Source organism: Aulonocara stuartgranti (assembly GCF_965226115.1).
Source record: "Aulonocara stuartgranti genome assembly, chromosome: 10".
Lineage (NCBI taxonomy): Eukaryota > Metazoa > Chordata > Actinopteri > Cichliformes > Cichlidae > Aulonocara > Aulonocara stuartgranti.
The window spans coordinates 21951948-21967786 of NC_138946.1; the positions used below are offsets into that span (position 1 = coordinate 21951948).

At 38.7% G+C, this 15839-nt stretch overlaps 2 protein-coding genes across 2 annotated transcripts; one reads left to right on the forward strand and one right to left on the reverse strand.

The window, feature by feature from the left end:
- Positions 1–577: 577 nt before the first annotated feature.
- mrps31 (mitochondrial ribosomal protein S31) lies at positions 578–4223 on the reverse strand. The gene is made up of 7 exons (XM_082548408.1): positions 4013–4223; positions 2973–3407; positions 2180–2332; positions 1921–2064; positions 1749–1825; positions 1198–1338; positions 578–1105 (listed from the first exon to the last, which is right to left on the reverse strand). Exons 1-7 carry the CDS (start codon positions 4114–4116, stop codon positions 870–872), a joined length of 1290 nt encoding a protein of 429 aa, XP_082404534.1. The 5' UTR covers positions 4117–4223; the 3' UTR covers positions 578–869.
- Positions 4224–4406: 183 nt separating this feature from the next.
- On the forward strand, positions 4407–14202 carry taf6 (TAF6 RNA polymerase II, TATA box binding protein (TBP)-associated factor). The gene is made up of 15 exons (XM_082548407.1): positions 4407–4627; positions 6578–6735; positions 6868–6954; positions 7067–7220; positions 7306–7362; positions 7458–7577; positions 7696–7817; positions 10112–10189; positions 10295–10396; positions 10509–10691; positions 11705–11779; positions 11865–11990; positions 12113–12286; positions 13193–13384; positions 13633–14202. Exons 2-15 carry the CDS (start codon positions 6580–6582, stop codon positions 13921–13923), a joined length of 1917 nt encoding a protein of 638 aa, XP_082404533.1. The 5' UTR covers positions 4407–4627; positions 6578–6579; the 3' UTR covers positions 13924–14202.
- The last annotated feature ends 1637 nt before the right edge of the window (positions 14203–15839 follow it).

Here is a 15839-nt window from a genome sequence, read left to right on the forward strand (position 1 = left end):
ATCTAGTGGCCAAGCCTTAACAACTCTACATGAGTGTCTCTCCCCCCTACTGCACTGTATGGCCCAGACAAACAGAAACCAGGAAGTGTTGCCAACATCTTATCATGCCAATCACTCTGTTTAAGGAAAAGTGAACAAAATGTGGAAGTGGGGCACTTTGAAACATCAACCTGTCAGTTTCCACTTTCTCAGACAATAGATCGAGCAGGGTGTTTTTAGACCAGAAAGGATCCGTGTGGCACGTTGTTAAACAGGTTGTTTAACTTTAAAAGCACTTCCTCTGAGAAGGGGTACAGGGTTCACGGTCTGATTGTGTTTTCTACTGTAAACTTGATCTCAGATCCTCAATACCGCTCACAGGTTATAGTTCTTGCAACCGGTCTGGAAAAACACAATCACTCATGACTGCAAGGTGTTTGTATGACCTGTGACACTTAAAGAATACAAAAATATTTTCATCTGCACATTTTCTTTGTCACACAAAGGTCATTAACAATCCATTCAGCTAAAGTGTTACTTGTTTTTAAAGTAAGTTACTCTAATTACCTTTTATAACAATATTTCAGTGTAACAAGAATAAATCAACACAACCATTTTATTTACATCACTTAATACCACTTGTGAATCACAAAAATATTGCATTGACTATGTGTGCAGCAACATTTCACTTCCTTTCAGGGCATTTTTCTCAATAGCATGACATCCAATATCTCCACTAAGTTCTCTCCTACAAGAGTCAAGAAACCAGGAAGGTTTTGACTGCCGCATAAACTGTATGAGTAATGATCACGGTGGCAAAGTCTCGCTTTAAAGTGTTGGTTTTATGTGACCACAAAGAGCAAATGCAGACATATTAAACCGTGCTAAGTTTATTCAAGGTAAACATCAGCCTCCTTAAGCACTTCCTCTTTTTGATGGAAGTAGTCCCTGAACCAGGATATATGCTCCTTCTTCTGCTGCACAGTCAGATAGGGGTTTCTGGACAGGCCGGTCACTACTAGCTCCATGAAGTGACGCACTGGCCCCTCACGAGGGAAGCCCTCCTCCAAGTGCTTCTCTAAGAAGATGTGCTCATGGAATGGGACCTTGGCTTCCTCTTCGAGGCCTAACACAGCAAGAATGAACAGTCAGTTTCTCTCTCAGAAAAATGTATTTTCCCCTCTTTTAAAAATAATGAAGTCAACCTTCGTTACTCACCAGCTTCATTGTTTACTGGGTACTGCCATAGTTTCCCTTCTTTGGTCCACTGGATCATTTCCTCAAACCCATTTCGAAGCATCTGATTGGTCGATAGAGACAACTGATTTGCAAAGTCCATGTCCCACAGAGTCGGCTTAGCTGAAAATATGATACAATGACGTTAAAAGCAAAAGATTTTGCAATGTGACATGAAATATGTTTACGGAGTGACAGGCATTAAAAGCATCACAGTCTTGACAAGCATTATTAAAGCACCATGCTTAACATGTTTGATACTGTGTCATGTTTCATCAGTTTAAGCTTGAAAAATCAACTGTCACTCATGACTTGCTTACTAGAAGTCTTCATGAGGAAGACCACTGTTAAGTCAGTGATCTTCTGGTGTGGTGCATACATTTTGAAGACAAACTTTAAAAATGTTTATTTTTAGGCGTTAACAATGAGACAAGTAACACCAAAAAGTGGCCTCTGTGAGCAAACATATGAAATGAACAGTAAGCTTCAAATTGAAAAAAAAGAAAGAAAAGAAAATCTAAATCCATCAATACCTGCTGCTGGTTCAATTCCATCTTCATCAGCAGAGGAGGTGAAGATGTTAAGTCTTTTCCCTAGCAACAAGTTCCTCCTTAAAAAAAGAAAGACATTAGACACAAGATCCATTAAAAACAACAACAAAAAAAACACAACAAAATTAGTGTGAAGAGCTGATAAAAATATTACCGTTTCCGAACACTGGACAGCTCGGAAGTGATTCCTCTGTAATGTGTATATCCTCGCCCGTCGTCATCAAACCGGATCTGATCGGCTGGCCAGGCATTCTGCCGGTTAGGATTCTTGCCTACTTTCATTTCAGCGATAATCACTCTGAGAAAATATTGTTTGATTATTTTTTGTTAAATAAGCTTTTCAGAAAAGAAAAACGGGGGGGGGGGGGGGGGGAGAGTAACAATCTCATTAACTACAGTTATTGGGGACATACCCGAGGTTGTTAATGTCGCCTTTCTTCTGAGCCTCAGCGATTGCCTCGTGCTGCCTCAGCTGCCTGAGCAGCTCAGATTCAGCCTGGCTGTGGTTAGGCAGAGTGGAGGCAGCAGAAGATGCTGCAGCAACCAGATCAGGATCCAAAGTCTCACTAAAAACACAACCCAGGGGGGCACAAAATGAGTGAATGAAATGTGACAAAAGTATAGCTCCTAAGGTTTGGTTTTTAATTGTATGGACATAAGTATTGGGCTACTCTGAATTCAGGTGTTTTCATCTCCAATCAACCACTGATCCATGCAGTATACCTTTACAAACATTTGTGAATGAATGAGTCATTCTAAGGAGTTCATTGAAATCAAGTAGCTGTAATAATATGCAACAAGTCACATTAGTGGAGTTTCTTCCCTTCTAGAGATTCCACACTCAGCTGTATGTGGTATTGTTGCAAGGGAGAAACATTTTGGAACTACAGCAACTTAGCCATGAGCTGAGTCACCAAGTACTGAGGCGCACAGTGCATAGCACAGACTAAACCATTACAATCAGCACAAAAACTGTGTGCTGGGTGCTGGATGGCATAGGTTTCCATAGTTGAGCAGCTTGTGTAGGTCTAACATCTAGGTAGCCCAGTACTTTCCATGTGATGTAAGTAACTATAGATGAAATAAACTTGAAAGAGAATCATGTGGAGTGACTGCTGTTGTCATCTTACAACTTTATTGGCCAATGGTGTGAATAACACAAAAAACTTCAATAAGGCAATACAACCCTTCTCCAACTTCTCTCACCTCTGTGATGAATCATCCCCTGTAGCCTTCTGATACATACTGATGGTGCTCTCCATAGGTGCCGCCTTCGGCTTATATTGTGTAACAGACTCATAACTTTGCTTTGCCTTCAGGTTTTTGAGCTTCCTTTTGTTGGTGACTTCTACTTTCATGGCTCCAAGAAGATTCAGGAGACTCTCCTTCCCACTCTTAGCTGCATCATTCTTCGTTTTCGCTGGCTGCTTTGATGCAACCTGTTCAGTTTTAACATCTGTCTGCTGCTGTGTGGCGTCTCCATCATCTGCCTTTAACACCGCTGGCTCCTCCTTCAATTCGAGCACCTCCGCTTGGTCACCCTCTTTAACTGCCTGTGTTTTCTGGTATTGGTTATTCTTCTTTTCACAGAGCGAGCTTGAACTTGTGCTGAAGGTTTTTACCCCACGTTTATTTGTAACCCTGTGTCGAGAGATAAACAGATTTGTGCATCAGAAGGAGCCAAATCTGAAAAGGTCACGATTCAGACTTTTGATAATTATTACATTAACACAATATCATCAATATTGAACGTAATAAATGCAAAGGAGGGGGCAACAGTGTCTGGAAAAAATAACATTATTATACATTATAGATTTGTATGCAATTCCATGCAGTTTTAATCTACACCATTTACAAGCATACCGCTTAAAGACAACATGACAACTTGTGATGCTTTGCATATATCTTATATAATATACATATTAGTCTGTGCATCTATACGTGAATCAAACTTTTTTTTTCAGGTCCGTGCGATTAACTTCACATACACATTACCATGGAAACAACCGCCTGAAGAGCTGTCAGTCAAGACGTCCATCCCCCTCTTTAGGCTAGAATAAGCTAGTTGCTAGCCACATGCTACTCTTGTTTAACGAAACAAGCAAAACTCAGCATATTTCGTTTGTACTTTGGCAACCTGTTCTTTGACATTAAGAAGCTCGGCAGCTGAGTCTCACGGTCATTAGTTACTCTGTTTCACAGTGTGGCCCGTTCAATCACAGCTAACAGTCACATGGTTACCTCACCTGAAAACCGTCTTGTCACATTTAGCTGCTAAAACACACGAGTCGTAGACATTGACTGAAGAACTTCGAGGCGCCAACAAAGTCCGAAATATAATTCTGTACATTGTGGCTTGTTGTGATGTCCTTCCACGCTCCTGTCGTTTACCTCCGTTGTTACCACATAAGGTCACCCCTGTAAACTTTAAGAGAATGACAGTTCCGTTCCAGGATGTGCAAAGACTCGATGTTTGCTCTTCAACGTAAGAGTGCCGAGTTTTAATTTAGTCTGGATTTATTTGTAACATTGGCAATCTCAATATTAAAGTAAATTTAATTAATTTCTTTAACATTTTAGTTGATTTGATTTTTAAATAAACTTTAGGCGGTTACTGTCAGTAGTATAGTCTCGCGAGACCGCAACCGGAACGTGAGTCAAAATGGCGACGAAACACAACCGCTCATTCACGAACTGAGGTCTCAGCTGCAGTCCGCGAATTAGTTTCTTATTTGCATCAAGAGATGGATATTCAGAGAGAAGAAATAGCTTCGCAAAATCAGCATTTTTGTAAACATTGATTGTTTTTATTCGCATAAGTTCCTGCTTATATTCAGAGAGGAGAAAGCAACTTCACACAGGTAAAACGTCAACGGAAGCTAAGTTATTAGCATGCAAGCTAACATGCTTAAAAATTAGCTTACCGCAAGTTAGTGTGAAATAAGTATATATTTATTCAGAAGCGTAAAGTTACCATAATTTCTTTATTTTTCACTGATCTTAGGTTCCAGTGAATATATATAAAGTGTGGCTTGTGTGTTACATGTTGTAGTTCGCTGTTGTTCCGTCAGTGTGAACAAACCCGCTCCTTGGAGCTCAGTGTGTTTGTTTACCTACAAAGTATTTGGAAAAGAGGAACTTGGACAATCTTTAAATCACTTAACATTATATTAAATGTGTAGTCTTCGCCTCCACATTAAGTTTCACAGTCTTTTTATTTAAGATTTTAGATTTTATTTGATGGGTGTAATTACAACGCGCTAGCTTTGCAATACCTCCAGTCCTGTGAAATACCGTGGACTTGTTTTCATGATAACGTTGTATATCATCTTAAGAACAAGCTCCAAAGACGTAATTGGTGTAGTTTTAAAACACGACTTCTCTCCTGTTGAGGTTTTGTTCGGTCTGTTATCGTTGCATTTACGTTAACAAATACATGCGAAACTTAGAGAATGTGTCTGACAGCAAATATGCTGTTGCTACCACAGGATCTATTATGAATAGGTTTTGTTGTGCTTTAACATTTGTTGCTGACCAGAAAGTTACTGTTGTTTCAGCAAACCTCCAAATAGTTTTTCATGTATTTGAGATTCTCTTATAACCCCTGCCAATCACCAGACGAGATTTTAGATCAGTGTTTGGGTCATTGTTGCACATCTCTACTATATAATAAGCCGTTATTGTATGCAGTGTCTTGAAGGGGTTCCTTTTGTGTGATTATCCACCTTAATGGTTTTGTCGTAGGGACTGCCCATCATTAATGAAAAGGGTTTTGGATGAGGGTCTCCTTGGAGATGTGTAGCTGTGAGGGTTTTTTTATGGTGAAACGCAATGGGACAATCTGTGTAGTTATTGCATTGAGTCTCGGAAACTAAAAGCACTACAAAAATGATCTACAAAAGGAACTATCTATAGTAAGTGAATTTAGCCTAAATGTCCTGGTTTGGTGGGTATGTAAACAAAGAGGAAAGAACATTGTACTTAGATCTGTGCAGGTATTCTGAGGAATATTCACTAAGCACCTCTAACATTCCCAATATACTTCAGGCCCAACAATAGCCACAGTAATCACACATAAAACCAATGTAAGGGAGCTGGGTTATCAGAACAAGACTCAGCTGTACACCTGCACTTAAAGGAAAAAGTACACTCTTTTGAAGATACTAATGTTCACATTTTGGATAGAGAAGCCACAAAGTTTGAAATATGAGTAAAGGATGCTTCCTATGTGCACCTATAGCAACTGAGGTGGTGGACTATATAACAGTCAGCTATAATGCATTCTTGAGATCAATTCGCACTCACACCTTGACCCATGTCATCTTAATGGCTCACATGATGGGCAGGCTTAGCTGACATGTTACAGAGAATTCACAGCATGGCATGTGACCTTAGTGTGTCACACCCTGAAACTTGTGACCCTGATGACACGAAGACAGAGTGGGTCAGTGACATTCAGGACCACATTCAAGGTGGCAACACATTAGAAGTTAAATACCTGGGAATCCTCATCAGCCTTTAGAACTGAAGAAGCCTTTTCAATGAGAGCTGAAATGTCTCCCAAGACCCTACAAGAACAAGTCCACTTGCCTTCAAAGGAAGCTTTTAAGACTTGATTATAAGCTATTTATAATCAGAACTCTGTCAACAACATAGTATCACACTGTGATTGTTACTTTAAGTCCATTTGAGTATCTACAATTGGCTATGAACTATTAGAATTTTGTGTTTTAGTTCTAAGTGTGATCTTGACTTTGTGTGTGTGTCTACGAGAGGTTATATTTACAGACCTGTGTGCTTTCTTATGTCAGCCATGGCGGAAGAACGTCGGCAGAAGCACTGTTCGGTCGTCCTGCCTACAGAGTCAATGAAGGCCATGGCAGAGTCTGTGGGAGTGGGGCAGTTACAGGAGGACAGCTGTGTAGCTCTAAGTGAAGAGGTCAGCTACAGAATAAAAGAAATTGCACAGGTAAAGTATGAATTATCAGAGAAAATATTGCCTTTTATTTATGTGGAAGAAAAATGCTCAAAAAACAGTTACTGGAAAATCCAGATTTATATTTAAATCCTCTTTGGTGGTTTTTTTTCTCCTTTTACATAGGATGCTTTGAAATTTATGCACCATGGGAAGAGACGTAAATTAACCACCAGCGATATAGACAATGCTCTCAAATTAAAAAATGTGGAAGTAAGTGAGAACTTGTGTGTTTTTAAATTAAGTACTTTTTGCTGGCTTATTAAGTGATTTGATGGATGCAGTTGGAAGGCAAGCAAGTCTCAATTAATTCCTTTCGGTACAGCCCCTGTATGGCTTCCAGTCGCAAGAGTTTATCCCTTTTCGTTTTGCGAGTGGCGGTGGAAGAGAGCTTCATTTCTACGAGGAAAAGGAAGTTGACCTCAGTGACATTATAAACACGCCTCTTCCCAGAGTCCCACTAGATGTGTCTCTTAAAGGTATTCAGAGAGTCAATTTTTTTTTGTATATTTTTGTCCAGTAGTATATTTAACTTGTACTCTGTGCTTGTTTGTTCATCACCAGCTCACTGGTTAAGTATTGAGGGGATGCAACCAGCTATTCCAGAAAATCCACCACCAGGTTAGCTCTGACCAGATTTTTTTCTATTAAAGTACAAAGTTAAATATCTGGAGAAGAAACGTAGACACATTAGATATATTTTGTTTCCTTTTTAGCAACAAAAGAGCAACAGAAAGTTGAATCTACAGAGCCTCTCAAAGTAGTCAAACCTGGTCAGGAGGAGGAAGGTACGATTCAAGGCAAGGGTCAGGGCACAACAACTCCTGACGGTAAAGGTCAGTGTCTTGTTTTCTATTTAACTTTTTTTTCTCTTACATTTCCCTGCTTTAGTTCATTTCAGTTTTGCCTTCACAATGCTTGTTGATAATGTTTATCTGTATCCGTCTTGTTCAGGAAAGGAAAAGGGTCTAATAAGGTTGAAACCACGCAGCACTCATGAGCTTTCTGTTGAACAGCAGCTCTACTACAAGGAAATCACAGAAGCATGTGTTGGATCCTGTGAAGCTAAGAGAGCTGTAAGTTCTGCCTCTACTTTATATTAGTATTTTGTATTATTGAACATTTTAGTAATGGTTTTGTTTTATTAATGAAAACTACAAATGTATTATACAATAAATATATATATAAAAATATAATATAACTTAAACTTGTGCATAAAACAAAATGCCCTTCACTGTTTTTTCTTGGAAGGCCAAAAAAAAGAGTTCTGTCTGAGTTTAAGTGAGTTTAAATGAGTATCTGGCGATTGCAAAGAAGAAAAGCGAACATATCCACATTCTCTGCTGTCAGCTTTCAGCAAACTGCCTAATTCTTCATGCCAGACTAAGTTAACAGGTCATCTGCACACATTCGAGTTTATTTACAATTCGCTGTCCAAAACTGACAGCGGTGGATGGAGCAGCTACAGAGTAGAGCAGGGCGATATGGCCAAAAATATTTATCACGATATATATTTGAAAATTTGCGATAACGATATAACTGACGATATAATTGATGCGAGACAAAATACAACTCCACAACATTACTAGCGCAAAAAGACAACCTTCCATTTATTTTCACTTAAACAAGAAGCTGGTTTTTATGTACATTAAAGCTTTATAAAAATGTATCAGTGCAAATGCAAATTCCTTGCTGAAAGTTTAACCCAAAGGCATTTCCAGTAGAAATGGGCTGACATATCCTGAGCATAACCATGTATAATATCCACTGAAGTTAAAAAGAGGTGCTTTGCAACATTAAACTGCAGTGTGCAGTACGTATTTTTCGGACCATAAGGTGCACGGGATTATAAGGCACATTAAGCGAAACAAAGCAGTCAGATAAATCAAACTTTATTAAACTCATTCTACTTGCTTCCTCCACTTCTGTACCATTGATTCATTAATGTTGAATTCTCTGGCAGCTGCTCTATTCCCATGTTGTTGCAGTATATTAATGACTAACCTCGTATTGTGGATGGATTATCTCAGTTGTTCTCCTGACTGAAGTTTGGTCCGTTTACAGCATCCTGCCATGCGATTGCATTTGTCTCTAACCATGAAGAACCTTCACGTTAACTTTTATAAGTGGAAAAGTGTTAGCGTTCGTCCTCCAGCTTCACTGTTTATGTTATGCTAACATAGCTGTGTCGCTAGCGATCACGTAGCACATCATTATATACCAGCTAGCTCAACTTCAGTAACCCTACAAACGTCACTGCTGTTTAGTTTCCTGTCTTCATTTATGTTGGAAGTGATAGCAGAGCTGCATGTTTGATTTTTTTCAGAAATCTCTCAGTCAGAACATGCTATATCATGCTTAGGTAACTAGCGAAACTAGCGAGCTAACTTCCGCTAGCTTCCTGCTAACTTCTAACTCCGTTAAATGTAATAACTTTTGTTTTCATGGATGCCTGGAAGTTAAACTTCATAGTTACACCTGGTAAAGCAGCAATGCTGATCGTTTTATTAAAGATGAAATAATTTAGACAACTCTCAGTGATGCTGCAGTGTTGTTTGACCTGAAGTCAAATATACGGAGTTTGGGACCCAGATTACTCCCAGATTTAAGAGCATCTTAGTCCGACAAATACGACAATAACAACGGCCGCTTGCATGTTCTGCAAAAAAATGTGCTTTGTTGTGTATCTGACGGACAAACACCAAACCAGTTCCACATCATGGAAGTTGCACCATTTTTACAAACCAATTCTGGTTCCTCAACAATCGGCCATGTGCGTATGAAAACAAAGGCACTGCGCATGCGCGTTTTACTCCCATTCTATCGCGATATTTCATTTTCCTATCGTTGCCTAACATTATACCGGTATTACCGTGAACGGTATAATATGGCCCAGCCCTACTACAGAGCTCTCTTTTCTTCATGTTGGAGCTTGTTGATCAGGTGGTTTGATGAAGGACTAAAGCTAACTTTTCCCAGTGAAGCTTTTAATGGTAAGCACAGAAACATGTGCTGCTGTTTTGGATGCCTAGAAAATCTAATGGCGCAGCCTCTGTGCACTTTGTGTGTGTGTGTGTGTGTGTGTGTGTGTGTGTGTGTGTGTACAGACTGTGGCCCCACATTAAACTACTAACATGGTGATAGTTGAGTCCTACAGAGTCATGGATTTCTAAAAGCATTAAAAAAAAATGTCATCTGGGATTTTTTTTTTTTATTTAGTTGTTTGTGTTACTTATTCTAAAACGGGTTGTTGTTGTTATAAAGTAAAATAGTAATGCAGTCTAATTCTGTCATACTATCAAAAAGTTATTTCAGGCCAGTTTGTCACCTGACTTCTCTTTTTAAAAATGTTTGTATATATTTCGCACAGGAAGCCTTACAGAGTATTGCTACCGATCCTGGACTTTATCAGATGCTTCCAAGATTCAGCACATTTATTTCTGAGGGCGTAAGCACATTTCCAACATCTTGTCTTCTCAACCATTTCTTTACTTCACAAAAAAGCCCTGAGCATATTTGTGTTCAAAGTGCTGACCTTAGGCTCTCTTCAAAGGTGCGTGTAAACGTGGTGCAAAACAACTTGGCTCTCCTGATTTATCTGATGCGGATGGTCAAAGCTCTGATGGACAACCCCACCCTGTATCTGGAAAAATACGTAAGTGATGGAAACAAATACAATGTTGTATTATTTTATGAAGCTTGTAACCCAAAACATACTTTCAATGTGATATTCAATTTTTTTTTTCTCTTTTTCTCTCCATCTACAGCTCCATGAGCTCATCCCGGCTGTGGTAACCTGTATTGTGAGTAAGCAGCTGTGTTTGCGACCGGATGTTGACAACCACTGGGCTTTACGGGACTTTGCTGCTCGTCTTATGGCCCAAAGTTGTAAAACCTTCAGTACAACAACCAACAACATTCAGTCTCGTATTACCAAGACTTTTACCAAGGTGAAGTTTTTCTTTGGTAATAAATATGTTGTTCCCATATTGAAGATGTTTTGATATTTTATATATATAGTGAAATGCACAGAGCAGTTAGGGTTAGGGTGATTGGCAGTAATAAATTGGCTATAGGTGTGAATGGGTGTCTGTTGCTCTCTTATCCTTACGAGAGATTTGCAACCTGTCCAGAATGAGCACCAACTTGTATCTTATGATGGCTGGAATAGACTTCATAAGAGACTAAATTGGATATGTGGAAAAGGGGGGATGGAGGGAATCATGCAGAGTATAAATTTGTTTAACTCTCTATCAAGTATTAAACAGGCTCTCTGGATGTATTTCATAATTTTGGCTGTAATACTTTTAAAATGACAAAATAATTCTCTTCTTTCAGCAACCATTCCATTTATCTCTGTTCTTTTTCTCTTTCATTTTCCCAAATAGTACTGTGAAGTGCACATGGTGTAGTGTAGGCGGTGTTAATTTGTCTGTCAGAAGTTAAACTAAATAGCTTCACAGTTTCTCAAAATCTAATTGATGACAGTGTAAAAATGCAGGTATGCATCAAGCTGTGTTGTGCAAGTATGTCTTAAAATTATTAATAATAATAATCAGTAACCAAATATGTCATTGCCAATTTGTAAAAAAACAAACAAATTCTAGTTGTATTTTAATGTTGTTTAAGAGTGTATCTACCCTTTTGCTCTTTAGTCTGATGGAATCTTACTGGCCCTGTTTTGTGAGCGTTGTTTAAGCAGGTGTGAACTTGGTAATCTCCTGTTGCGACTGAAGCGCTCTGAAGCTTTTCTTTGTGCTTTGCATTCTTACGTAGTAACAGTTCGATAATAAACCTTTACCTCACAAATGTATCCTCTAGTCCAGGACACAACAGTTGAAAATTCTCATGTGATTCACAGGGAGGCTTTGTAGCTTTTTTGGACTGATTCAGAACAGGCAGTCAAACACCAAGTAGGAAAACACAGCAAAACACATGAATCCACTTTTTTTTCTTCTTCCAGAGTTGGCTGGATGATAAAACGCAGTGGACGACACGGTACGGCTGCATCGCTGGACTTGCAGAACTGGGACCAGATGTGAGTGGGGTTTTGTTTCCTCTTCTTCTTGTTCTGTCTGTTGCAGTGAAACCAACCTGCTGTTTTTATCTTTTATCCTCTGTAGGTGATAAAGACATTGATAATTCCTCGGCTTGCTATAGAAGGTGCTCGGATCAAAGCAGTGATGGAAGGACCTGTGATCTCTAATATCGATAAGATAGGAGCTGAACATGTTCAAAGCCTCCTACTGGTAATATATGAACTTTTCTGAGTCTCATACATTAGTTTGTAAACTAGAGCAGTCCAAACAGATTACATAAACCCTGAGATTGTTATTAAAGTGTTTTGTTTTCCCTTCTCCTTTTTACAAAGAAACATTGTGCCAGTGTTATTGCCAAATTGCGATCTCCGCCTGACAACGTGGAGCAGTATCGCACAGAATATGGTTATCTCGGACCCATGCTTTGCTCCCATGTAATGAAGGCCAGGACTCAAGCAGCACTGCAAGCTCAGCAAGTCAACAGAACGACATTAACAATCACTCAGGTATAACTTACACCCAGTTATCACCAAAGTATCCTATACCATACCATCATTTATTTATATAGCAATTTAAAAACAACACACGGCCGACCAAAGTGCTGTACAGCAGAAATACTAAAAGTATATAAGTAAAACTATATGAATAATTATTATTATTTTTAATTTACAATTAACAACAAAATAACAGTGTCAGTTACCCGCTAATTCAAAAGTGAGGGAATGAAAATAAGTTTTGATTCTGGATTTAAAGACCACCACTGAAGAAGATTGCCTGATGTGAAGAGGAAGATGATTCCAAAGCTTCGGGGCAACAATAGAGAATGCTCAGTCTCCTCTAAGTTTCAGCCAAGACTGAGAGCAACAGCTGCTCAGGCTAACCGGCGTGAACGAGGGGGGACATAGGGCTTCGGCAGGTCGGACACATATACGGGCGCCAGACCATTTAAGGATTAAAAAAAACAGTAAAAGGGTTTTAAAATGGATTCTAAATTCAATTGGAAGCCAGTGTAAGGAGGCCAGAACTGGAGTAAAATGCTCAAATTTTCTTTCACCAGTTAAAATCCGTGCGGCAGCATTTTGCACCAGTTGCACCAGAGTTCCCTGGCTAACCTTTATTAAAAGGGAGTTAGAGTAAACCAAGGGTGAGGTTATAAAAGCATGATGGCAGTTTCCAAGTCATGCCTGGGGAAAAAAAGGCTTAAGCTTTGACAGACGTCTGAGGTAATAGAATGAAGATTTTCACCACTCCATTTACGTGGCTGTTAAAATGTAAATGAATGTATATTTAAAAATACTTATCTGTAATAAGAGAATTCAAAATTAAAATGGCATATTAAGATTATTACAAGTGCTATTGGTAACTAGTACGTTTGCCTTCGTTTAATAATGAACAATGACACTTTCTTTCAGCCGCGTCCCACCCTTTCAGTCTCACAAAGCGGGCTAAGTGGGTCATCAGGTCCTCGCACTCCCAGCATCATTAAGGTCCCAAGCTCCCTCACACTGATGTCGCCACGACCTGGTACCCCATCACAGCCATCTCCTCCAGCTACTAAGTACATTGTTATGGCAACCAGTGCAGGAGCTGCCTCAACTCAGCAGGTGATTTTAGTTTTTTACCACCACTACAGGAAATCTTTATAAACTGTTTTTCCATAAAGGCACAAAGCCTTTCTCATATACTTGACCTTCATATTGGCATGATAATGTGCCAGATTTGACATTTTATAAATGCTTAGTGTTACAAAATGGAAACGCAGTGACAAAACTTACTGAATAAAGATTGCTGTTGATGATTGTGACTTCTAATAAAATCTACAACTGCTTGCATGTTTTTTGTCTATCGTCAGGTCATAACTCTCAGCTCTTCACAGTCAGCTTCACCAGTAACTAGTACTGTTCCCAGTGCTACATCTACCTTGCAGCCTTTGGTAAAACTGGAGCCTGGCAGTGGCCCTGGACTGACAGCTTCACGACCTCTGCAGAAGTACATAGTCGTGTCTCTTCCCTCGTCTGCCTCGTCGTCTTTGGAGACTAAGAGCTCTGTGCTACCCACCTCAATCTCCTCAAGTTCACTAGATGGAGGGATGAAGCTGGAACGGTCCGAGTCTCCTGGAGCAAGCACACAGTCGCCACACTGAGACTTGTATGAGTAGTGGAGATTCCTATCAAGTTGGAGCACCTGAGCACACAAGGAGATTTGTTTGGGCTGAACTTAATGGGGCAACCTCTGAGGTGATATGAGGGGGCAATATCTGAACTCTTGACTGATTGAGAGAAAATGTGACCAGAGGTAAATATGTTGATGCCCGATGAAAACCGACCAATCTGTGACATCTTCACTGTTTCAGCTTATATTCAAATTGATTTCATGTTTCTTTTTTACCCTAAAATAAATGATTTTTTATTAAATCTTTCAACTGTATGTGATTTTTACATTTCTGTTGTCATTTTAAGTGATTCTTTGGTATTGTCATTTTTGGTATGGATGGCTCTCAGAGTTTGTAAATTGCTGCCAACATCCAATATCTGAGCTTGCAAAACAATCCACATGGGCACCAAGTCAGTGCAATAAATGAAAAAGGTGCAGTACAGTGAGGACAAACAACAGAAATGCTACAGTAGAGGGATTCTGCTCTAGTCACATAAAAACTTGGCTATTTTAATTACAGCTTGCCAATTTTTTTGTACTCTTTATATTTTCAGATGAAATTTAAATATATAACTCCAAACTTGCATTAAATTTGAGGAAAATATGTATGAATTTGTATGAATCAAGTTTGCTGCTACATTGTTGTGTGTAAATGGGTCTAATGTGTAATGAAAGGCAGCTTTAAGCCCAAAGGTTATAAGATAACCTGCAAAAAAAGACTCAGCCTCAACAAAACTTAGTTTGAATTCAAAGTACCCATAAAAAAGTTTTAAAAAAAAGATTCAATCCTGCATTTGAAATGTTGAGCGAAAGGTCACTGAATGCAGAATGATTTCTGTCAGCAAGTGAAAACTGCAGAATAATGCCTTTTGTTTTATATACTGCAATATTTATAGAGATGACATATAGTGTTACTTTGTGGTAAATATGAATTTTAAAGGCTTTTCTTTGCTTAAGTCAATAAAGAAAAATAGAGGCCACAACTGCGTTGTTTTACTTTTATTAGACCTTTGAAAGTAAAAACGGTGAAAGAAGTACAATTCTTTTGCAGCTGTTAAAGTTTTCAAATACAGTGAAAATGAAACGTTGAGGCAGTTCACCCCCAAAGTAAAAGCTGCACCTATTGGAATTCTTTCAGTAAATTTAAGAGCTGAACCACATACACAAGCAAATACAGTAGTTTAAATACTGGACACTTTTCATATCTTTCTATTACTTTCACACAGCTAGTCTCCTGTGTTGTGTGATGAGGGTTGTGATTCACGTGTACATATACATAATCTTTTTTTGTTTGTTTTTGGGGTTGTTTTTTTTTTTATGTTTTTGACTGAGCTCACTTGTCACTTTGGGTGACTATTATCACAATAGGAGAAAAAATTTCAATATTTAAATTTCTTGAAGCTTTTAACTGTACCATAAATAAAATAAGAACATTAACATTTGTTGTTTTAGTTGGAAAGCCATGTATGGCTGAATGGTTGTAATTGTCCATGGGTTATCCATAACCTTTTTGTTGAGCCTTTAAAGGGGGCTCAGTGTATATAGAAAAAATAGTGGGAGCTCACTCCCATTAGCTGTTTTCACAAACTTTTAATTTCAGGGGTTTTTTTTGTTTGTTTTTTTTAGGGCCCCATAAAGCCTGTTGTGTTCTGACGTGTCATATAAGTTGACAGGTTAAAAATCCAATATCTGTCAACTAAAGAACAAGAAAAACCAGTAGTTTAACTTTTTAAAAATGATATTCAAGAAAAATGACTAAGCACCCTAAAAACAAACAAACAAAAGTATAAGTACGAACTTATGAAATTTGTTCATATTTAAGCAATTTGCTCATTTATGTGGTTCAACACTTACTGCAACTTTGGAGGTTTACTTTTTACTGTCTTTGTGTGCGGTTTGTTTGAA